Genomic DNA, 19,583 nt, shown 5'->3' with positions numbered 1-19,583 from the left:
CTCGAGTTTTATTTAACGAATATATTCATGGCTCACGAACTTATTCAAGATTTTATCGAGCCTAAACGAACTTCATAAATATAAATTATAAATTTAAATATTCATTAAAAACTAAATTATATATTTAGAGAAAATTATAATATTTTTATTAAAATTTATAATTTTATTCTAATAAATAAATTTAATATATTTATCTATATTATGATAAAATCTATAAATTTAATATCAAAATTACTATTTTTTATTTAAAAATTAATTCATGAACTTACTAACAAACATATTCACGAGGTAACAAATCAAGTATTATGAAATTTGAACTTGATTTATTTATCTTAACGAGTCTCATTAAACGAACTTTTATCAAATCGAACTTCGAATAGCTCACGAACGACTTGATTCATTTACACCCCTAGTTTGCGAGCTCCAATTATAAAATGATTTATCGAGGTTCAAATAATATAAATTTTAAAATCTTCAATTTATAGAAAAGATGTAAAAGCGTAAAACCCTCAGACTATAAGTCGTATCAAACTTGTCTTTAACCTTCTAAAGACTGCTAATGGTGTTCTTGCTAACGAACAAGTATTCAATAGCCGCGAGAAGAATTGGGTCAGATAGGGGAAGCTATATTGTTCTTTCGGGTTTCTGCTGGAAGACAAGACTCAGCAAGCCAGGTGGCCAGTCTAACGAAAAATAACGCAACAGTTTAACGACTTAAACAAGACTGAGCGAAAAGAGTTCTAAGACAGCAAGCGTGAGACACAGTCAGTGCGGATTCCAAGAATATGGAATGCTTTTCTGTGATCTGTACCTAAACCCCCGATCGCTTAATCAGCATCTTGGGTGGGTTCTGAGGTATCGGCTTTCTTTGCTTTATGTGCCGTCACAGCTTCGCGAAATTCTTGCACGATGCTACTGTCTTTGAACTTGACCGCCACTGTGGTTAGGCCATCTTTTCCATCTGCCGCACTGTTAACACAGGCGAAGGTGATTCCTTTCTTGTCCATGCCGGTGAGGGACATGTCTGGGTAAAGGCTTGCATTCAAGATAAGTCTGAAATTGCCCTTGGCCCTCATCACAAGCCTCGCCTTTTCTGTATCCGATACTGAGACATTCAGTCTAAGTTCTCCCTTCCCCCTTTCCTTCCAGCCACCATCCATGTACTCGAACATTATCGCATCGCCTGTGAAAACTGCTTCCTCATTTTCTTCACCTGTTTCTAGAGGGGCATCTTGCATTGAGTGTTTCACACTTTTAGAGGTATCTGGTGTAGCACTGAGTGACGGAGAGGAAGAAACCCAGTTTGTAGACCCAGTACCGAGACCAAATTTTGTATCATCTTTGAAAGAAAAAGTAGCTCCAGCTGATGTTCCGAATGAGAATCCTTCCTTGGATAAGGATCCAAAGGACAAAGAACTTGAGAATCCAGTTCCTGTAAGCCCTGAAACAGAAGAACTGAAGGCAAAAGAAGAAGTTGAGAATCCAGTTCCAGTGAGCCCTGAAAAGGCATTTTGGCTGCTAGATAATTGCTGGAACGAACTCAGAGGAGCGGCAGGTGCTGCTGCATCTTTGTGATCATTTTTCTCAACTTCTTCATTGCCTGCTTCAACTGCATTTTCAGCTTTCCCTCCGTTTTCCTGCTGGATCTCTTCAGCTTCCTTCACGTTTTCTTCCTGCTGATCATCTTTTACAGATTCACCATCAGTTTTTTTCTCCCTGTCAATCCCTTCTGCTTTACTGGTTCCATCAGATTCGACTTCCTCCAGAGCAGGACGACCCTTCTTAGTGTCAACTGTGTCCGATAATGGTTCAGAAATTTTATCCAGTTTCTCACCATTCTCTTGTGTGCACCCAATGTTGTCAGAATTAACAGCAATTTCAGTTCCCTTAACATCTGCAACAACACTGTTCTCATTAGATTCATCTTGTTCTTGTTGTGCTGCAGTGTTATCAATTTTAGAAGACTCAGCGGAGTTCTTTGCTTCTGTACTGGCATTCGAAGAAGCAATTAGGCGGATTCCAGCAAAAGGGTTTGATGAATCAGCTGGTGCTGGCTGATTGCGTCGAACTTTCACAATTCTTCTGGTAGCCATGACTTCCTCACTGGCCTTTTTGAAAGTGCCTATCTCCATGTCAGGAGTATCATCATCTTGTTGATCATGGTCATCCTTGGTAAGCTGTCTTCCAGCAACTCTCTTCTTGGATGGAGCTAGGCCATTATCTGCCTCTCCCATTCTCACAAATCTGAGCTCGAACAATCTGGCTGAGAACTGAAAACCAGAAGCTTATATTAGCAAGTTGGAAGACAATCTTTTGTTACTAGTAAGTACATATTGTGAACAATGCTTACGCAGTTAACCAAAAATTGTTCTTAATAAATCACCCATGCAGAAGATAATTCTTCCTTTTCTTAAAAAGTAACAGTTTCTTCCCAATATTTCATCATGCATGCCAACAAAAACTTGATCTAACCAGTATTATGTTAAAAAGATCATCATCTCTCGTCTTTGACATCTATACCACAACTAGCCAATATCCTTTGATCATGGTACAAATTGGAGCAACATTCTCTACTACAAGGGTAAGACAGTGTATATTGATTCTTCATAAGTGTATATTGATTCTTCATAACCTAGTTATTATTTGGAAATCTACCAATATTCCTGACAGTGGAAGCTTGCCACACTACGACAACCTTTCCTCTGAGAAAAACTTCAACCGGTTTTTCTTTCCAAAAATTCAGGATAAGCTATAAAAGAGAAATATGTATATGCTAGTTCAGATTGTTGATGCATTAAAATGTAGTCGATGCATTCATAAGTTCTTAGACTCTCAGCTCGCAAAGGCTAAAAACTAGGAGTGAAAAAAATTGACAATATCAGGTTGTTATAAGAACAGAGAAAATTTATGAATGTGTGTCAGCAACTTTAACAGAGGTCTCTAGAACAATATTCTCTCTGTATTTTTCTTCATATGCCTTATCTCATTCATAAGCTCCTATGATTGTTATACTTAATAATTTTTAATATTGATTATTCACTTCTATTATTTCAGATACATTCTTTTATTGTCAATAAAAATTTTCACTTTTAACTTTAAAATATCATGAGAAATTGGTTAGCAACTAGCAATAAGAACTTTTCTATTTATTTCAGGTTTTGTGAAAAAAGAATATACCAACATGTTTTGTCTTATTTTGCAACTTTTGTCAGTTATTCATTTATCAAAGAGTATTTTGGATACCAATTTTCGGATCACTTGGATATGCATGATGATGTTTCTCTAAGCAGACTATAATTTTAATTCACAAGGATCATTCTGAACTTGTAAGTTTTGAGCACTAATTGTATTGAAGAGGAAACACATTTGAAATATGGTTTTCATATTGAGTTATAAGATAAAGTAGTTTGCTTGCAAAACTTAAAGCAACTTCAACTGTTAAACAGAGAGATCTGGTCCAGTTTATTGTCAGGTGGTCAAGAGGAAGGAAAAAAAAAAGAAGATAAGATAATAGAGGCAAATTGACAAAAGACAGGATTGGACAAACTAATTTGTTGATAAAATTTGAGGTTAAGTTGTATTATATAATGGATCAAATTAAAGAGTTTATATTAAATAAACTTTTTATTAGACAAGAGATACATATTGATGAAGATATTAGTATTACAGCAGATAATGAATGATTGAAAAAAAAGGAGCTTCTATAGTCCTATGTGATCATTGTATGCCCCTTAGGCTAAGAAAAAAAATTATATAAGGATGTGGTACTACCTTGTCATGCTTTATGGATCGAAGAGTTTGGGTATTAGGAAGCGGCAAGTGCAAAATGTTAATGTATCAAGGTGAGAAGGCTAACATGGGTGCAAAGAGTAAAAAAAAAAAAGCTAAAAATATTCAAGAGTTTAGTTCTACTAGCTTGTAAAATGAGAAAATAAATTGAGATGTTATTGATATATTTGAAGGCAAACAATAGATTTTATAAGTAAAAGAGTTAAACAATTAGAGTGGCAGATGTAAGAAAAAAAAAACAAGGAAATACCAATCAATGTAATAAAACATATTTTAATGGATTTAAAGCATAACAGAGAAGGTATTTAATCTAAAAGAACAAAAAACATAAATGACAGAAAAACATCATATCAGCAGCAAATAAAGAACACTACAAAGAAAGTAGAAAGAAAATGAAGAATAAAGAAATCCAAAGAGGATAGCCATATGATTACACGTTTAAATTAGTGTTCTTGATGAAGCACTCACATAAGATAAAGCACATCAAATTAGCATTCACATGACTGTGGCTGGGTTGTCACTCCATATTAGCAGAGGTACAATGCAGATTTGGTACAACCCAAATGGCCCATAAATGAGGAGGGACTCTCTATGCATTTCAAAATTACTAGCCATTTAGGATGACCGATGACGATATCACCTAGTTATCTGAACACCAATGACCACCATAAATGTTCATATGAGACTAATGTGGATATCCTACCTCAACCTACCAACAATATTTTGTGTAGTGGCTGTAAGCACATGTGTGAGGACATCATCAATATTTAGACAAATACAATATTTTCTGTGCTTGGATAACGGAATAGCCCTTTGTATTTGGGTTGTTAAGCACAGATTAATTGGTGAATGGATTTATTTAAATGTGATCTCAACTAGGAATCCACAGAGAATTTACGTAGAGATTGATGGGCTTGAGGATAATAAAAATGTATTTGTAATTGATTGATGGAAATAAAAGACAAAGCAAGAGGTGGTACGAAGGATTTTATATATTTTTCACCGCTTGATAAAAAAACTCCTCTTCAAGTGGATGTCTTAATTAGGTCAACCACGTCAAGTCCTCAGTGTCTGGATTAAATTTCCTAACAACAACTACAAGAAAAATGAAGCACCTAATGAAAAAACGAATCAACCACCTAACTCCATAGAATAATGACTCACAGCACCAGATAGCTCAAGCATACTATCCCAAGGATCATTCCTCGGAATCCAAGGCTAAAACCCTAAAACACAAGCATCACTCAGGAGCTAGATCCAGATCGTGAGCTCACCCAAATATTCAACAAACCAAGTCCAGATTCCGATACTACGACTACATAAAAAGGTAAACAATCTCATTCATCATCCAACGAAGAACAAATTCTTTTGCGACGAAACCAGTGAACCGAAAATAGAGAAGGGATTCATCACCTCGAAGAGTGGCAGAAGAGAGGCAGTGACACGAGGAAGGTACCGTAAGCTGGATCGTTCTCCAATCAATCGCCGTACGTGCCCTCTCGAGAGCGAGCGGTGCCCAAAACGCCGAGAGGGGGAACGAATTAAGAAATATGTAATTTTCTTCTCTTCGACGAATAAATCTATTTTTTTATTATTAATTATTAGGAGTTGGAATAATCCTGGAGTTGACCTAATTAATCCTGGCCGTTGATTCGAAAGACAGGATGGGAAAAAGGGAAGAAGGGAATAAGAGAGGAAAGAAACAAATTAACTGGAATTTTTTTAATTAAAAATTACTATAATATAATTCTTTTATCCAAAAAGAATGCCTTTATTTCTTAAAAAAAATATCTTTAATTTTAGTAAGTTTTGAAATACAAACAACTTTCAGCTTTTTATTTAAAATAAGCGGTCACGTTTTCTTATTTATCAAAACGAGCACCTTAATTTTAAAATTATCAAAAAAAACATTAAAAATAATATTATTTTCTTCCTACCCTTTCCGCTAATCTCCTAAATCTCCTCTTTCTATTTTCCAATACATCACTTGATGGTTCTGACATGGAAAAATATCAGACTCACACTGGGTCTAACGTAAGAAAATATCAAACTCATGTTGGATCTGATATTGGATTATATCAGGTCTACGTTGAGTCTTATGTGAGAAAATACCAAACGCACACAGCGACTTATATGGAAAATATCAGGCTCACACTGGGTCTAATATGAAAAATATCAGGCTCAGAGTGGACCTGATACGCTGGGCTTGATGTGAAAAAATATCAAGCCCATACTGGGCCTAATATGAAAAATATTAGGTCTAGAGCGGGCCTGATATGGGATCATATCAGGTCCAGATTGGGTCCGATATGAAAAAATATTATGTCCTTTTTAATCATGAAGAGAGGAGATGCATTGGAAAATAACGAGAGGGAGGAGGAGATTTAGGAGGTTGGTGAGAGGACTAGTAAGAGAATAATATTATTTTTGATGTTCTTTTTGATAATTTTAAAATTAGGATGCTATATTGGGTAAATAAGAAATTTGATAAAAAATCAAAAAAACTTTTACTTGAAAAGAGATGTACTCTATGCACCCAACCTAAGTCGATTGGGCTGCCTTTGAGTATGTCAACCCATGAAGGAGATATTGGAATGAATGCATTCTACCGAATTGAAAAAATATATTGTGGTAAGTCTTATACCATTTTCTTTTACAATTGAGAAAGTTAATTAGTAAAATAACTTTTTGTTTATAGAGTAATTCGAGTTTCCTCTTACTTGCCGCAAACCACCAAGAAAAAGGTCCCTCCTTACCCCACCTCATTTTCTTTGCGACTCATCTACTCCAAGTCTCCAACTACCTTGAGAAGTCTCAACCTCTTGCAAGTAAACCCTTGAAAAGGGCTAAGTACATCTCCATGCACACCACAAATTTGCAATTCTCTTCCTCCTCCATTTACAAGCATGGCATCTTCTTCCTCTATTTCAAGGAATATCAATTGATGATAAGATAGTTGGAAGGAGTCGATCGACAAATGGCTGACCTTGCAATTAGATACATATAGTCATGGAAGGAGAAACACTCCACACAATAAGTGAGAAGTGCAATGATCTATTCATGCTAGACTTCTTTCGAATGAGACTAGTTCATATCATGCATGTTTTCTTAAAGTTACTTATCATCAACCTTTTTCTGTGTTTAGCATATACAGCAAAATGAATGTTATGCCAATTCACATAAGATTGATTTAATTACCATATCTATCGACTCAATGAAACTCAATAACTCCTTGTTTGAGATCATACAAATGACGATACCGATAAACACAACAACCCACATCTTTCCCTATCTGATACCTCACTTGTTGAATTTACATCTTTAAGCAAAGTATTTTCCATGCAAATTTATCGTAATTGGCACATCTATTTATAGTCACTTGACTACAAAATAGCTTTCCATAGCCACTTAGACTACAAAATTTACTCTCTTTTTTTAGTTTTAGTTTTGATGTAAGAAATAGCTTCTCTTGCAAATTTAAGTATAGTCCGAGAAACTTCTTTTCGCCTAGGTCTTCTTCCGTGTACGAACCAATGTTATCTGAACCAATGTAACTCGGTGATGCACAAAAATTTAGATTTCTACATATCAATGAGTCCTCTTAGTATCGAAGAGAAATATGCTAATAACACTTACAACCTTAACAATATTTGGAAGAGGGAGTTAGTGATATAGCTGAACATGAAAGATTTCTGACAAATCCGGACTTTTTGGATATCAGAAAAATAATGAAGTTGTGAATTCTTCTCGAGGAATATGCTTATTTTCATCCAAAAAAAAATATTTGGTAAGCAACTACTTGATAGGGTCACAATTATTTACTAATTTTTCGCTTTGTCTCTGAATTTAACTAATATCTTTAATCATTTTGAGGTCCAGAGTATTTCACTTTAGCATTTCTCATGTTCAACATCTTCATTGACAATAAGCATATTCCTCGAGAAGAATTCACAACTTGATTCTTTTTCTGATATCCAAAAATGTCCGGATTTGTTAGAAATCTTTCATGTTTAACTATATCACTAACTCCCTCTTTAATGAAAGAGAAGGTGATTTTGCTTAACTCGAAAAGGTGATTTTACTTACCCCGAACGCTCTTCATCACCGGCCCCACAAAGAGATGAAGCTAATTCTCTCTTTAAGTGCTACTGCAATGCTGTGATATATATAGAGAGCAGCATATACACATACAAAGAAAACTACCGCATTCATTATAATGCAAAGAGATGCACCTCTTGCTTGACAGCCTTGGTGTTGTATATCTAATATTCGTCATTTAGACACATGATTCAATGCATCCAACACATTTTTCATGCAAAAAAATTCAAATAGGTAAGCAAATTACCTGATTAAAGGGGTGTGCATTATGACAAAGGCAACAGTAATGGCAAAATGTGCCATGAGAACAAGTAACTATCTTCTTGCCCTCAAATCTTAGAAGCAAATGTGAGACCTTCCTTTGTCAGCTGTTCAAGGTCTGGAACTGCAGGTTGCAGCCTTGCCAACTTGGCAATGGCCGTGTTCTCCTCTGGAGATCCACCCTCCAGGAAAGCCCCCAGTAACTTCCCCTCCTTAATCCAGTAAGACCCAAATTTTGGCTTTGATGATGCAGGGTCATTGTCGCCAAATATGACAGTTTCTCCCACATTGTCTCCATAGAATTGCCATGAGAGATCGAATGAGCGGGAGTAGAAGTAGGGGAGGTAATCATAGTCATCAGTTACTTTACCTCCCTCGATTGCCTTGATTGCCTGTATGATAACAAATGGATTGAGATAAGAAGGTTAACAGATTAAAGAAAACAAACATAGATTGATTGCAATGCTAGTCTCCACCTTCACAGCCTGCTCTGCTGATTTCCTGGCATGATCCACATGCTCCACTCTTCGTGTTTCGTTGTATAGCTTTAAAGGGAAGGTAGCTACGTCACCCACAGCGTACACTCCACCAACACTTGTTTGAAAGAAAGCATCAGTCTGCAGCACAAAGATCATATGATGCCCGAGATGATAATGTAAATGCAAAAGATTTGAATTGTCGTAGCAAAGTTAAGAGAATGGATGTCTGGAAGTTGAGAACTCATTCATTACCATTCAGCAGTGAAAGACAATTTGAAGCAATAAAACAGCATGCTCTTATAACTTTCAAAGTGAAAAATTACCTTAATTCCACCCTTCTCTTCTTCAGCTTGGCCTTTGAACAGTTTTGTCAGAGGTCGTCCACCAACACCAACTATTACAATATCAGCATCGAGCACTCTTCCATCCTTCAACTTGACTGATGTTACCTATTAATAATAAAGATACCATCAAATGCCTGATAACCAATAATTGCCTGATTGTGAAAGGGTGGATTATGCAAAAGAATATATTGGTGTTAGAATCAAATCCAACAACTAGTGTGCCTTTGTCTATCTTGACTCCCTTGTTTGCATAATAACTTTCATAGAAAGCAGCGATTTCTGGAGTGAATAGCCTTGGCACTGCAATAAGAAAGAGAGATTAAATAAAAAATATGACAACTATCTCTCAGGATGACAACAGATCCAATATATGTTAGTCTACCTCCAATAGCGAAAGGCCTTTAATTCATGATATGCTCATTTGTAAGCATCCTAGAGGTGCCTTGTCAACAATTAAAAGGACTAATTCTAATAAAAATAATTAATTCTAGAGATAAGTTAGGGAATAGCTAATTCTAAAGAAAATAAAGGTTCTACTAATAATAAAATAACTTATTCTAAGTAAATGACTTATATTAAGTAAAATAAAGCTAAACAATTTAAGTTGAAAGATTGATTTGGATAAATCCTTTTTCAGGGTACTACCAATTGGGTACTTGAATTAACCAAAGATAATCTTTTTTGCGTCTTGTACTTCCACATCTATGTAGTTAATTTTTATTTTGTGCACAAAAAAGATAAGTTAATAGAAAAATATAGGTCATGAACATACTGCACCAGGGTTCAGGATACACCATAGTGACATCGAAGTTGTTTATCTTCATCACAGCACTAAGTTCAAGCCCAATGTATCCACCACCAACAATGACAGCCTTCCCATTCTTCTTTGCTTGGATGGCTGCCACAAGCTTGTCAGCATCATCAATTTCCCTCAAGTAGAATATATTGTTAGCATCTGCTCCAGGCGTACCAAAATCGGAGAGATTTATGACCTGCAAATAAAACATGAGAAAATCAGCATATCTCTTAATGCAGCTTGAACTTGGAAAAAGGATCCAAATATTAGAAGACAAAGTTCATCCATCTTACAGTGGAACCAGTGGCTATAATCAAAATGTCATATGTGAAGATTGCACCAGCTGCACTGGTCAAAGTCTTGGAAGCAAGATCAGCTTTTACAATTTCAGTGCTGAGGATCAGTTCTATCCCTGCATCCAAAACAAATACGTGAAATTTCAGAATCATGACACCTTGTTCAATTTGTTTCATTTTCTATTACAATCTACAGCAAAATCCATTAGACAAGCACAAGTGACTGAATCAATGCCTATTATTAAACACAAGAGAATATAAGTTTCAGTAGAAGCAAGTAATTGCCTTGATCCCGATGTAGTTTAGAGCATGAGGGGAATTAAGGAGAGGGAAGGGGGCATTTTCGTCATTGCACATTTTTGAGGGTTTGTTGTATTAAAGGATGCACTGTTGATCTTGAGAGGAGGAGATTTTTGGCCGCTGCCAGCTTCGCACAGGGGGGTCTCCTCCATGCTCATTGTCGCCGCCTTCTCTCGTCGGCAGGCTCCTCCGGGGGCTTCTTCTTCTTCTTCTGCGCACCTCGTCGCCGCTTCCAGGGAGGCCGGCCGGCGTTGACTTCCTCGAGGACGCCTCTATTGTCCTTTTCGTTGACGCTGGTCAGATCTGAGGACCGTAGTCCTCCTCTTTTCCTCACACGCGCCGGCCAGCCTCTACTCCTCCTCCCTTGTAACGAACGCCGCGTCGTCGGCTGTTTCTCCGCGCCTAGACTCTGAACTCTCTTCGACGGCTCAATTGCCTAGCTCACGTGCGCTGACGACCTCGCGCCACTACCCTATCGTCGAACATCACAGGCGACCTCCCTCCTCAGCCAGTGCTCTACACCAGCAGCACCCTCCACCGGCAGCCCCTTTCGCCAGTCCTTCTCCCTCAGTGTCGGCCGCCACTGCCATTGCAGCCACCCCCAGCGGCTGTCACCGCCGCCTCCGTCGACCCCAGCGCCCGATGCCACCTTCAGCCGCCAACTACGCTTCCTGCGGCCACCACCAACACGCGCCGCTGCCGCCAGTGCGCGTCGCCGCCCCTGATGGGCATCGCCTCAGCCTCTTGAGGCCACCGCCACCACCATCGCAGCCGCCGCCCGTGGCTGTCATCGTCGCCGACAGCGGCTGTCGCCGCCTCCGCCCACCCCAGCGCCTGATGTCACCGCCAGCCGCCAACCACGCCTTCGGCGACCACCACAATCGTCACCCTCCGAGCAGCCGCCGTCCGAGTGCTCAGGTATCGTACTATGCCTATATTCCGGCCTGCGAGCTGATGGAGTGTTCGGCCTTCGCGCCGTTGTTGTATTCCGGTTTTCGTGTCCCTACTCCGGCCTGCGAGCCGAGGTTGTAGTCGAACAGTGTGTCGTCCTACGGATCCATATCGCGTCCGGTTCCGAGCCACTGGAGCCAGCTACTCACCGGGCAGACATTTATCTACTGTTCAGGGTCGCGACGACTCGGTCAGTATCCCGATCAGCTCATCCACCTATCCGAAGGCGCCCCCCCCGGGGCCAGGGTACGTTCTCGTACTCCTTATTCATGCATTTATTTCTCTATTATTATCTGGCTGCTCATATGTTCGCGGGACCTACCTCGAGCATCGAGATATCAGGGATCGGGGCAACCCGGTCGCTGACTGCAGGTGTCGTTGACCAGAAGACTTCTGACAGCCTGGCCAACACAGAAGACAGCTCACCACTGGGTCATGGGGATGTGGTCAACCTTCCAGACACGTCACGCCGGCAGGTCCGTCTTCTCAGCTTCCCGACAGGATCAAATTGGCGTCGTCTGTGGGAACACACCTGGTCTGGAACGTGAAGACGGACGACTCGGAAAGCTCTGCCATCCTCATGGCCTTGATGGGTTTCGACGAGTATATCATATCCTCCTCACTCCACGAGTATTCGGGAGTCGAGAAATTGAGTCAAAACCTCTGCTGGTCGGCAAGTCAGTTTTTCAGTTATATTCTCTTTCGGTCATAGAATTTATCATAGTTTCTCGAGCAAGAACTCCCGTGCCAATCGGCCGGGTTTTCATCATATCTGAGCCACCGGCTCGATGTCGAAGACCCCGGACCGATCGGCCGGGCGTATATTATCCGAGCCATCGGCTCGATGTCGAAGACCCCGTGCCAATCGGCCGGGCGTATATTATCTGAGCCACGGACTCGATGTCGGAGACCCCGTGCCGATCGGCCGGGCGTATATTATCCGAGCCACCGGCTCGATGTCGAAGACCCCGTGTCAATCGACCGGGCGTATATTATCCGAGTCACGGACTCGATGTCGAAGACCCCGTGCTGATCGGTCGGGTGTATATTATCTGAGCCACAGGCTCGTTGTCGAAGACCCTGTGCCGATCGACCGGGTGTATATTATCCGAGCCACCGGCTCGATGTCGAAGACCCCGTGCCGATCGACCGAGCGTATATTATCCAAGCCACGGACTCGATGTCGAAGACCCCATGCCAATCGGCCGGGCGTATATTATCTGAGCTGCGTGCTCATTGTTGAAGACCGTCGAGCGGCGACGTTAAACTCTAGAGTCGAACCGGCGATTATAAAAACCCCGGCTTGAAAATCGTCGAGCGGCGACGTTAAACTCTAGAGTCGACCCGGCGACTATAAAAACCCCGGCTTGAAAACCGTCGAGCGGTGACGTTAAACTCTAGAGTCGAACCGGCGACTATAAAAACCCCGGCTTGAAGACCATCGAGCGGCGACGTTAAACTCTAGAGTCGAACCGGCGACTATAAAAACCCCGGCTTGAAGACCGTCGGGCGGCGACGTTAAACCCCAGAGTCGAACCAGCGACTATAAAACACCGGTTGCACAGACTAGCGTATCGGATATCCTATCTCCCCCGTTCGGGGTCGAGTGATCGTCACTGGTCTCGGACCAGCTTCGGATATTTGATCTCCCCCGTTCGGAGTCGAGCAGTCTTCACGAGCATCTATTTCCCCGGTTCGGGGTCGAGCGATCGTCACTAGCCTCAGACCAGCATATCAAATTTTCTATCTCCCCCGTTCGGGGTCGAGCAGTCTTCACGAGCATCTATCTCCCCCGTTCGAGGTTGAGCAATCTTCGCGAGCATCTATCTCCCCCGTTCGAGGTTGAGCCGTCTTCGCGAGCATCTATCTCCCCCGTTCGGGGTTGAGCAGTTTTATCGGATATTTTATCTCCCCTAGTCGGGATCAAGCGGCCTTCACTGGTCTCGGATCAGCTTCAGATATTTGATCTCCCCCGTTCGGGGTCGAGCGTTCTTCACTGGTCTTGGACCAGTTTCAGATATTCTATCTCCCTCATTCAGGGTTGAGCGGTCGTCAGATATTTGATCTCCCCCGTTCGGGGTCGAGCGTGGTTCTTCACTGGTCTCGAACCAATTTCAGATATTCTATCTCTCTCATTCGGGGTTGAGCGGTCGTCAGATATTTAACTCCCCCGTTCGGGGTCGAGCGTTCTTCACTGGTCTCGGACCAGTTTCAGATATTCTATCTCCCTCATTCGGGGTTGAGCGGTCGTCAGATATTTTATCTCCCCCGTTCGGGGTCGAGCGTTCTTGACTGGTCTCGGACCAGTTTCAAATATTCTATCTCCCTCATTCGGGGTTGAGCGGTCGTCAGATATTTTATCTCCCCAGTTCGGGGTCAAGCGTTCTTCACTGGTTTCAGACCAGTTTCAGATATTCTATCTCTCTCATTCGGGGTCGAGCGATTGTCAGATATTCTATCTCCCCCGTTCGGGGTCAAGCGTTCTTCACTGGTCTCGGACCAGTTTATCATAGCATCTATCTCCCCCGTTCGGGGTCGAGCGGTCTTCACTTGTCTCGGACCAGCTTCGGATATTTTATCTCCCCCGTTCAGGGTCGAGTAGTCTTCACGAACATTTATCCCCCTCGTTCGGGGTCGAGCAGTCTTCACGAGCATCTATCTCACCTGTTCGAGGTCGAGCTATCTCCGAGGGTCACGGACAAGAGTATCTCCACTAGTTTCGGACCAGAATGTCTCATAGGTTAGGCGCCCGTTCGACTCACTACTTTCGCTTTCATGCGCCTTCGACTAATGGGCTACACTCTAGTTCGATACACGTGCGATGCGCCCGTTCGACTCATTACTTTCGCTTTCATGCGCCTTCGACTCACGAGCTACACTCCAGTTCGGTTCACGCGCGATGCGCCCGTTCAGCTCACGACTTTTAGCCTCCGTTTGTATTCGATTTCACGAGCTATGCTCCCGCTCAATTTTCAGGCTCCACGCCTGCCCAGCGCTGCTTTGCCTCTCGCTCGGTCTCCCGGTCGCGTTTCACGGCAATCCGAGCGGCAGTTTATGATCACTCAGTCGTCCGTTCGGCCACACTTAAATCACTTCGTCCAACGCTCGACATTCTCGCGATGGTCTAGTCAGCATCTTACGGTCGACCGGCCGACACTCTTCGCGGTTGCGTGCTTGGCATCGCTCATTCGCTCGACATCCTCCCACTCAGCGTTACTCGATTGCCGGGCCAGCATTTTACCATCACCTGATTGGTCATTCTCCGAGCCGCTCAGTCAGCACTCGCGTAGCCATCCGACCGGTATCGCTCGGCGACCCGTTCAGCCGCACGCTCGATACTACTTGAGTCACTTGCTCGACATCGCCAAAGCTACCCATTCGACGTAATAAGACGAGTCCGATGATCTGATTTCGCATTTGGTAGACTGTCAAGTTAGTCGGACTTGCGCCTCCTTCGACTAGACTTGAAGGGGAGGCTTGTGAGAGGGTTTGTTGTATTAAAGGATGCACTATTCATCTTGAGAGGAGGAGATTTTTTGCCGCCGCCAGCTTCGCACAGGGGGGGGGGGCTCCTCCATGCTCACTGTCGCCACCTTCTCTCACCGGCAGGCTCCTCCGGGGGCTTCTTCTTCTGCGCACCCGTCGCCGCCTCCAAGGAGGCCGGTCGGCGTCGACTTCCTCGAGGACGCCTCTATTGTCCTTTTCGTTGACGCTGGCCAGATCTGAGGACCGTAATCCTCCTCTTTTCCTCACACGCGCCGGCCAACCTCTACTCCTCCTCCTCCCCTGTGACGAACGCCGCGTCGTCGGCTGTTTCTCCACGCCTAGACTCTGAACTCTCTTCAACGGCTCGATTGCCTAGCTCACGTGCGTCGACGACCTCGAGCCGCTACCCTATCGTCGAACATCACAGGCGACCTCCCTCCTCAGCCAATGCTCTACACCAGCAACACCCTCCACCGGCAGCCCCTTTCGCCGGTCCTTCTCCCTCAGTGCCGGCGCCACTGCCATCGCAGCCACCCCCAGCGGCTGTCACCGCCGCCTCCGCCGACCCCAGCGCCCGATGCCACCTTCAGCCGCCGACTACGCTTCCTGCGGCCACCACCAGCGGCCGTTCCGCCTCGAGGCCGATTCCGGCGAGACCTACTCGTGCGACGCCCTGGTCATCGCCACCGGGGCGCAGGCCACCCCAGCGCCTGATGTCACCGCCAGCCGCCGACCACGCCTCCGACGACCACCACAGTCGTCACCCTCCGAGCAGCCGCCGTCCGAGTGCTCAGGTATCGTACTATGCCTATATTCCGGCCTGCGAGCCGATGGAGTGTTCGGCCTTCGCGTCGTTGTTGTATTTCGGTCTTCGTGTCCCTACTCCGGCATGCGAGCCGAGGTTGTAGTCGGACAGTGCGTTGTCCTACGGATCCATATCGCGTCCGGCTCCGAGCCACTAGAGCCAGCTACTCACCGGGCGGACATTTATCTACTGTTCAGGGTCGCGACGACTCGGTCAGTATCCCGATCAGCTCATCCACCTATCCGAGGGCGCCCCCCCGGGGCCAGGGTACGTTCTCGTACTCCTTATTCATGCATTTATTTCTTTATTATTATCTGACTGCTCATATGTTCGCGGGACCTACCTCGAGCATTAAGGTACCAGGGATCGGGGCAACCCGGTCGCTGGCTGCAGGTGTCGTTGACCAGAAGACTTCTGACAGCCTGGTCAACGCAGAAGACAACTCACCACTGGGTCATGGGGATGCGGTCAACCTTCCAGACACGTCACGCCGGCAGATCCGTCTTCTCAGCTTCCCGATAGGACCATGCCTGATTAGCATACTTTTTTTTCCCTTTCACAGTATTTCTTTCGGTTAAGCAACAAATTCATCTTCTGTTTTGTGTTTTACTTTTTCAGGAGGGAGGGGAGGGGAACGTTACAAACAGTAATATACAAATAGCTAGATAGCCAAGACTTAACTCACATCTATAAGTTCCACAATGATGTAAAAGCACACAAATCATGACATGCATACTGACCCTTTTCTGAGTACCATTCCGGAAGCAGTCTTTCTCCTCCACTTCCAACACAAACATGAAAGCCTGGGAGCCTTGCAGCACCTGTGAAATTCACGTTTAATTGACAACAAGGACAAGAAAATGATTAAGCATGAAAAAAACATTAGTCTGGAAACTATCAATCTACCTTGTGACCATCAGAAATAATGAGTCTAAAACAAGATAGCATTAAGTAACATTGAATACAAGAGAAATGAAGAAACCATCTCTACAATTCCTTTAAGTTAAATACACACAGATTCAGTACAAGGCACAAGGATGTCAGCTCTTTAATCGACAAGCATCAATGTGGTAACCCAGTAGTTTAATCAATTTGGTTTAGATATGTCACAGCCACAGGTATTTAATTTGCATGAGTCTTTTTGGGAGAATAAGTAAGAAGTCTTGAGAATGTAATGGGTCTCATATGCTTGATATGATTTCATGTGACTACTTTGCTAAAAGGGATTACACAAGTAAGATCAAATGATTCAGGTTCATATATGAAACAATGTATGGGTTTTAGCTTTTAGACAATTCTTATTATACTAACTGAACTCATGTTCAAAATCCTGTTTCTGTACAAGTAATAGAACCATAACACTATATGATATGTCAATACCTGTCCGTAATTTACCCAATCATGCAAATTTTGCTGTGAAGAAAATTTAATGTTTTAACTAAAACTTCAGCAGAAATACTAATTTCCAATATATTTAGAAGATATGTAGATATTAGCCTGAACAACCTAATGCAAACAGGGTTGGTTGGTTCCATTTATTTAAGTGATCAAAATGTGAGGTTGATTGTAAAAAGGACTCTTATTATGTAATTGGATCTATCAACTTAGTCATTTCATTATCCTCAGCTCTAATGATTGTGCACGACCTACCCTGAGGGAAGAGATATGCCTTGCTAAGCGTTGGGCGTTCATAAGGAGCCACCTGCAATATGACATCAGGTAAAAACTACTTAGGTAACAAAGGTACATTAAATATGGAAATTTTACATTAAATATGGAAAATTGTTGAATATAACAACAAAAATAAGGATCATTGAAGATATGTGATTCATTTTGAAATGTGAATAAAAAAAACATGTCCAAAGGAAAAATATTGGTGAAGTACAGAGATTTAAGAACAAATATATAGTCAGTAATATTCTTCTAATTTTGCAAAATAATTATAAACAAAGGAGACTCAGGTGAAATTAAAATATTTCGGTTTTGTCTCTCACTCGATGGAAATCTACAATTCCACATAGATGCACAACTAAAGCAATTCAAAATTAGAGAAATTAATCAAGGCCAGATTTGCCACTTGGATATGGAAGATAAATTAACAGCACTCAGAAGCACATGAACACAAATTTACTTTGCTAGAATAGTGATAACCATGAAAACAACAAAACTTCTTTTGTGACAAGCACTCAACCATCTATGATAGCCGGAAACGTCCACACACCAATGAGCAACCTTTGAACTTGTTTTCATCACGAATTTGACACCTTTGTTTTTTTTTTACTATCGAAGTATCATCGTTGTACTCTTGATGTGACCTGCTCTCTACCTAAAATTCAAAAGGGCCAAGAATGGCCATTGGATATTGCAGCTCAAACAACTTCTCTCATTTCTGTCATTTTCACCACCTTGGCTTCATCTTTGTTTTGTTTTCCTCACACATTGGGCATGTTTCACAATTAATATCATTGACTATCTCTCATATTCATATCTTCCAAGTATTGTTGACGGTTGTACAGCTTCTACCATGACATCTCTGTCAGATAACTTATTATTTAGGTGCAGAAGAATCTTCAGGGCATCAAAGTCATCTAGGAAATTTTGATTCTATTCTCAGTTCGATTTGAAGACTGAAGACCCAACCACTAGGGACAACTAAGGACTGAAACAAGTGAATAAAATTTTTGAAGATAGAAACAACAGGATTGATAGTACTCCAGATAATAAACCTTCCTTGTTGGCAATCATGTGAAACAACTAGCAATTAATCAAGCAATAGGAATCACAAAAAACATACTATCAGAAAACAGAACATGACCATACCGCCTCTTTTGAGATGATTGCTAATTCTCCTGGATTGAGGCCATGCTTTGCAAATTCTCTAGCAGCGTATCCCTGAAAATTAGAACAATACATCAAAGGAATATAATACCAAAGAGTTCAAATATTCTGGACTGTCTTCTCCCTTAAAAGAATTTCAACTTTATGTCCATAGAGAGGCCAAAATCAGTGTCCTTAAGCCAACCACTGATTACAACATCTTGTTTAAGAAGGGGAAGGCGGAGGCAATGTTAGTTCTAATTGTATCTGTTAAACGAAAAAACAAATGAATATTTAATCAAATTGCCTTTTTTTTTTAAAGACCATTTTGTACGCTTCTGTCCGATTGTACCCTACATGTTAGCATCCCCAAACCCAAATACGTTCTCCACCCAAACAGACGCAATCTGCTCTACTGTCTGTCTACCTCCAGTCTCTTCATTTTTCTTTCCAGAACACGATGATTGGGAGGGATTTCTTTGTGCGATGATTGGGCTCCGATCATATTTAGACATAGGTGAAACAAACAGGATAAAAACACCAAGAGTCAAGATGAGGATTTTCGAAATTTATCTTCCCACAAAGCAAACAAGCATCAAGGCATCAAGAAGACGAACTCACCGCCGCAACGCCGCCGCCGAGGATGACGTACTTGAAATGCTTCTCCGCCATGGACGATGACCTCCGCTCGAGCGATCGGAAAGGTTGAACGCGAGTGATCTGTCGAGACCTTGACCATCGGCTCGGTATATAAAGGAGGCAGTGGATTGGGCTGGCGATGACCGACGTCAGCAATCGCATCACGCGATTGTACAAACCGGACCGGAACAGACCGCTACCGCTAGACGATATTTTAAATTCACTAAAAACTATGAAAAACTTTTATTTTTAACGTGTGAAATTATTAACAAAATATTATATTATTAGTTCTGCTTTTATATTTATTATATTTTTATCAAATTAGCTTTTATATATATATATAAATTTTACCTTACGTATCCTTAAGTGAGCGACCCATCTGGGATGGTCACCTAAGGCTAAAATTTAAATTTTCAAATACATTTTACAATTCTCTTCTCCCTCCAAAATATATCTTTTGGTTTCATTTGTGGTTGGTGCCTAAGGTGCGGTATTAATTTCATGTCTTTTCTTATCCGCCGG

The 19,583-nt window shown here is 42.1% G+C and overlaps 2 protein-coding genes across 5 annotated transcripts; both read right to left on the bottom strand.

Moving 5' to 3' along the window:
- Window positions 1-613: 613 nt before the first annotated feature.
- On the bottom strand, window positions 614-5,355 carry LOC122015858 (nuclear pore complex protein NUP50B-like). Its single transcript, XM_042572922.1, has 2 exons — window positions 5,203-5,355; window positions 614-2,270 (listed from the first exon to the last, which is right to left on the bottom strand). The coding sequence occupies exon 2, from the start codon at window positions 2,232-2,234 to the stop codon at window positions 828-830; it is 1,407 nt and encodes a 468-aa protein (XP_042428856.1). The 5' UTR covers window positions 2,235-2,270; window positions 5,203-5,355; the 3' UTR covers window positions 614-827.
- A 1,271-nt stretch (window positions 5,356-6,626) lies between these two features.
- On the bottom strand, window positions 6,627-19,145 carry LOC122016496 (monodehydroascorbate reductase 3, cytosolic-like). 4 transcript variants are annotated; one of them, XM_042573814.1, is made up of 11 exons: window positions 19,044-19,145; window positions 18,426-18,497; window positions 17,256-17,307; window positions 16,346-16,426; window positions 10,061-10,179; window positions 9,744-9,963; window positions 9,183-9,271; window positions 8,951-9,076; window positions 8,625-8,765; window positions 8,215-8,540; window positions 6,627-6,709 (listed from the first exon to the last, which is right to left on the bottom strand). In XM_042573814.1, exons 1-10 carry the CDS (start codon window positions 19,092-19,094, stop codon window positions 8,217-8,219), a joined length of 1,275 nt encoding a protein of 424 aa, XP_042429748.1. In that variant the 5' UTR covers window positions 19,095-19,145; the 3' UTR covers window positions 6,627-6,709; window positions 8,215-8,216. The 4 variants fall into 4 exon arrangements, with proteins under 4 accessions (XP_042429748.1, XP_042429750.1, XP_042429746.1 ...); XM_042573816.1 differs by lacking the exon at window positions 6,627-6,709 and having other exon boundaries at window positions 7,978-8,540; window positions 8,951-9,061; window positions 9,114-9,271; XM_042573812.1 differs by lacking the exon at window positions 6,627-6,709 and having other exon boundaries at window positions 7,978-8,540.
- Between the last annotated feature and the right edge of the window lie 438 nt (window positions 19,146-19,583).

This window comes from Zingiber officinale, chromosome 8B (assembly GCF_018446385.1).
Source record: "Zingiber officinale cultivar Zhangliang chromosome 8B, Zo_v1.1, whole genome shotgun sequence".
In the NCBI taxonomy this organism is placed as follows: domain Eukaryota; kingdom Viridiplantae; phylum Streptophyta; class Magnoliopsida; order Zingiberales; family Zingiberaceae; genus Zingiber; species Zingiber officinale.
Note: the sequence above shows the minus strand (reverse complement) of the source record. Positions and strands in the feature narration are given on the sequence as shown.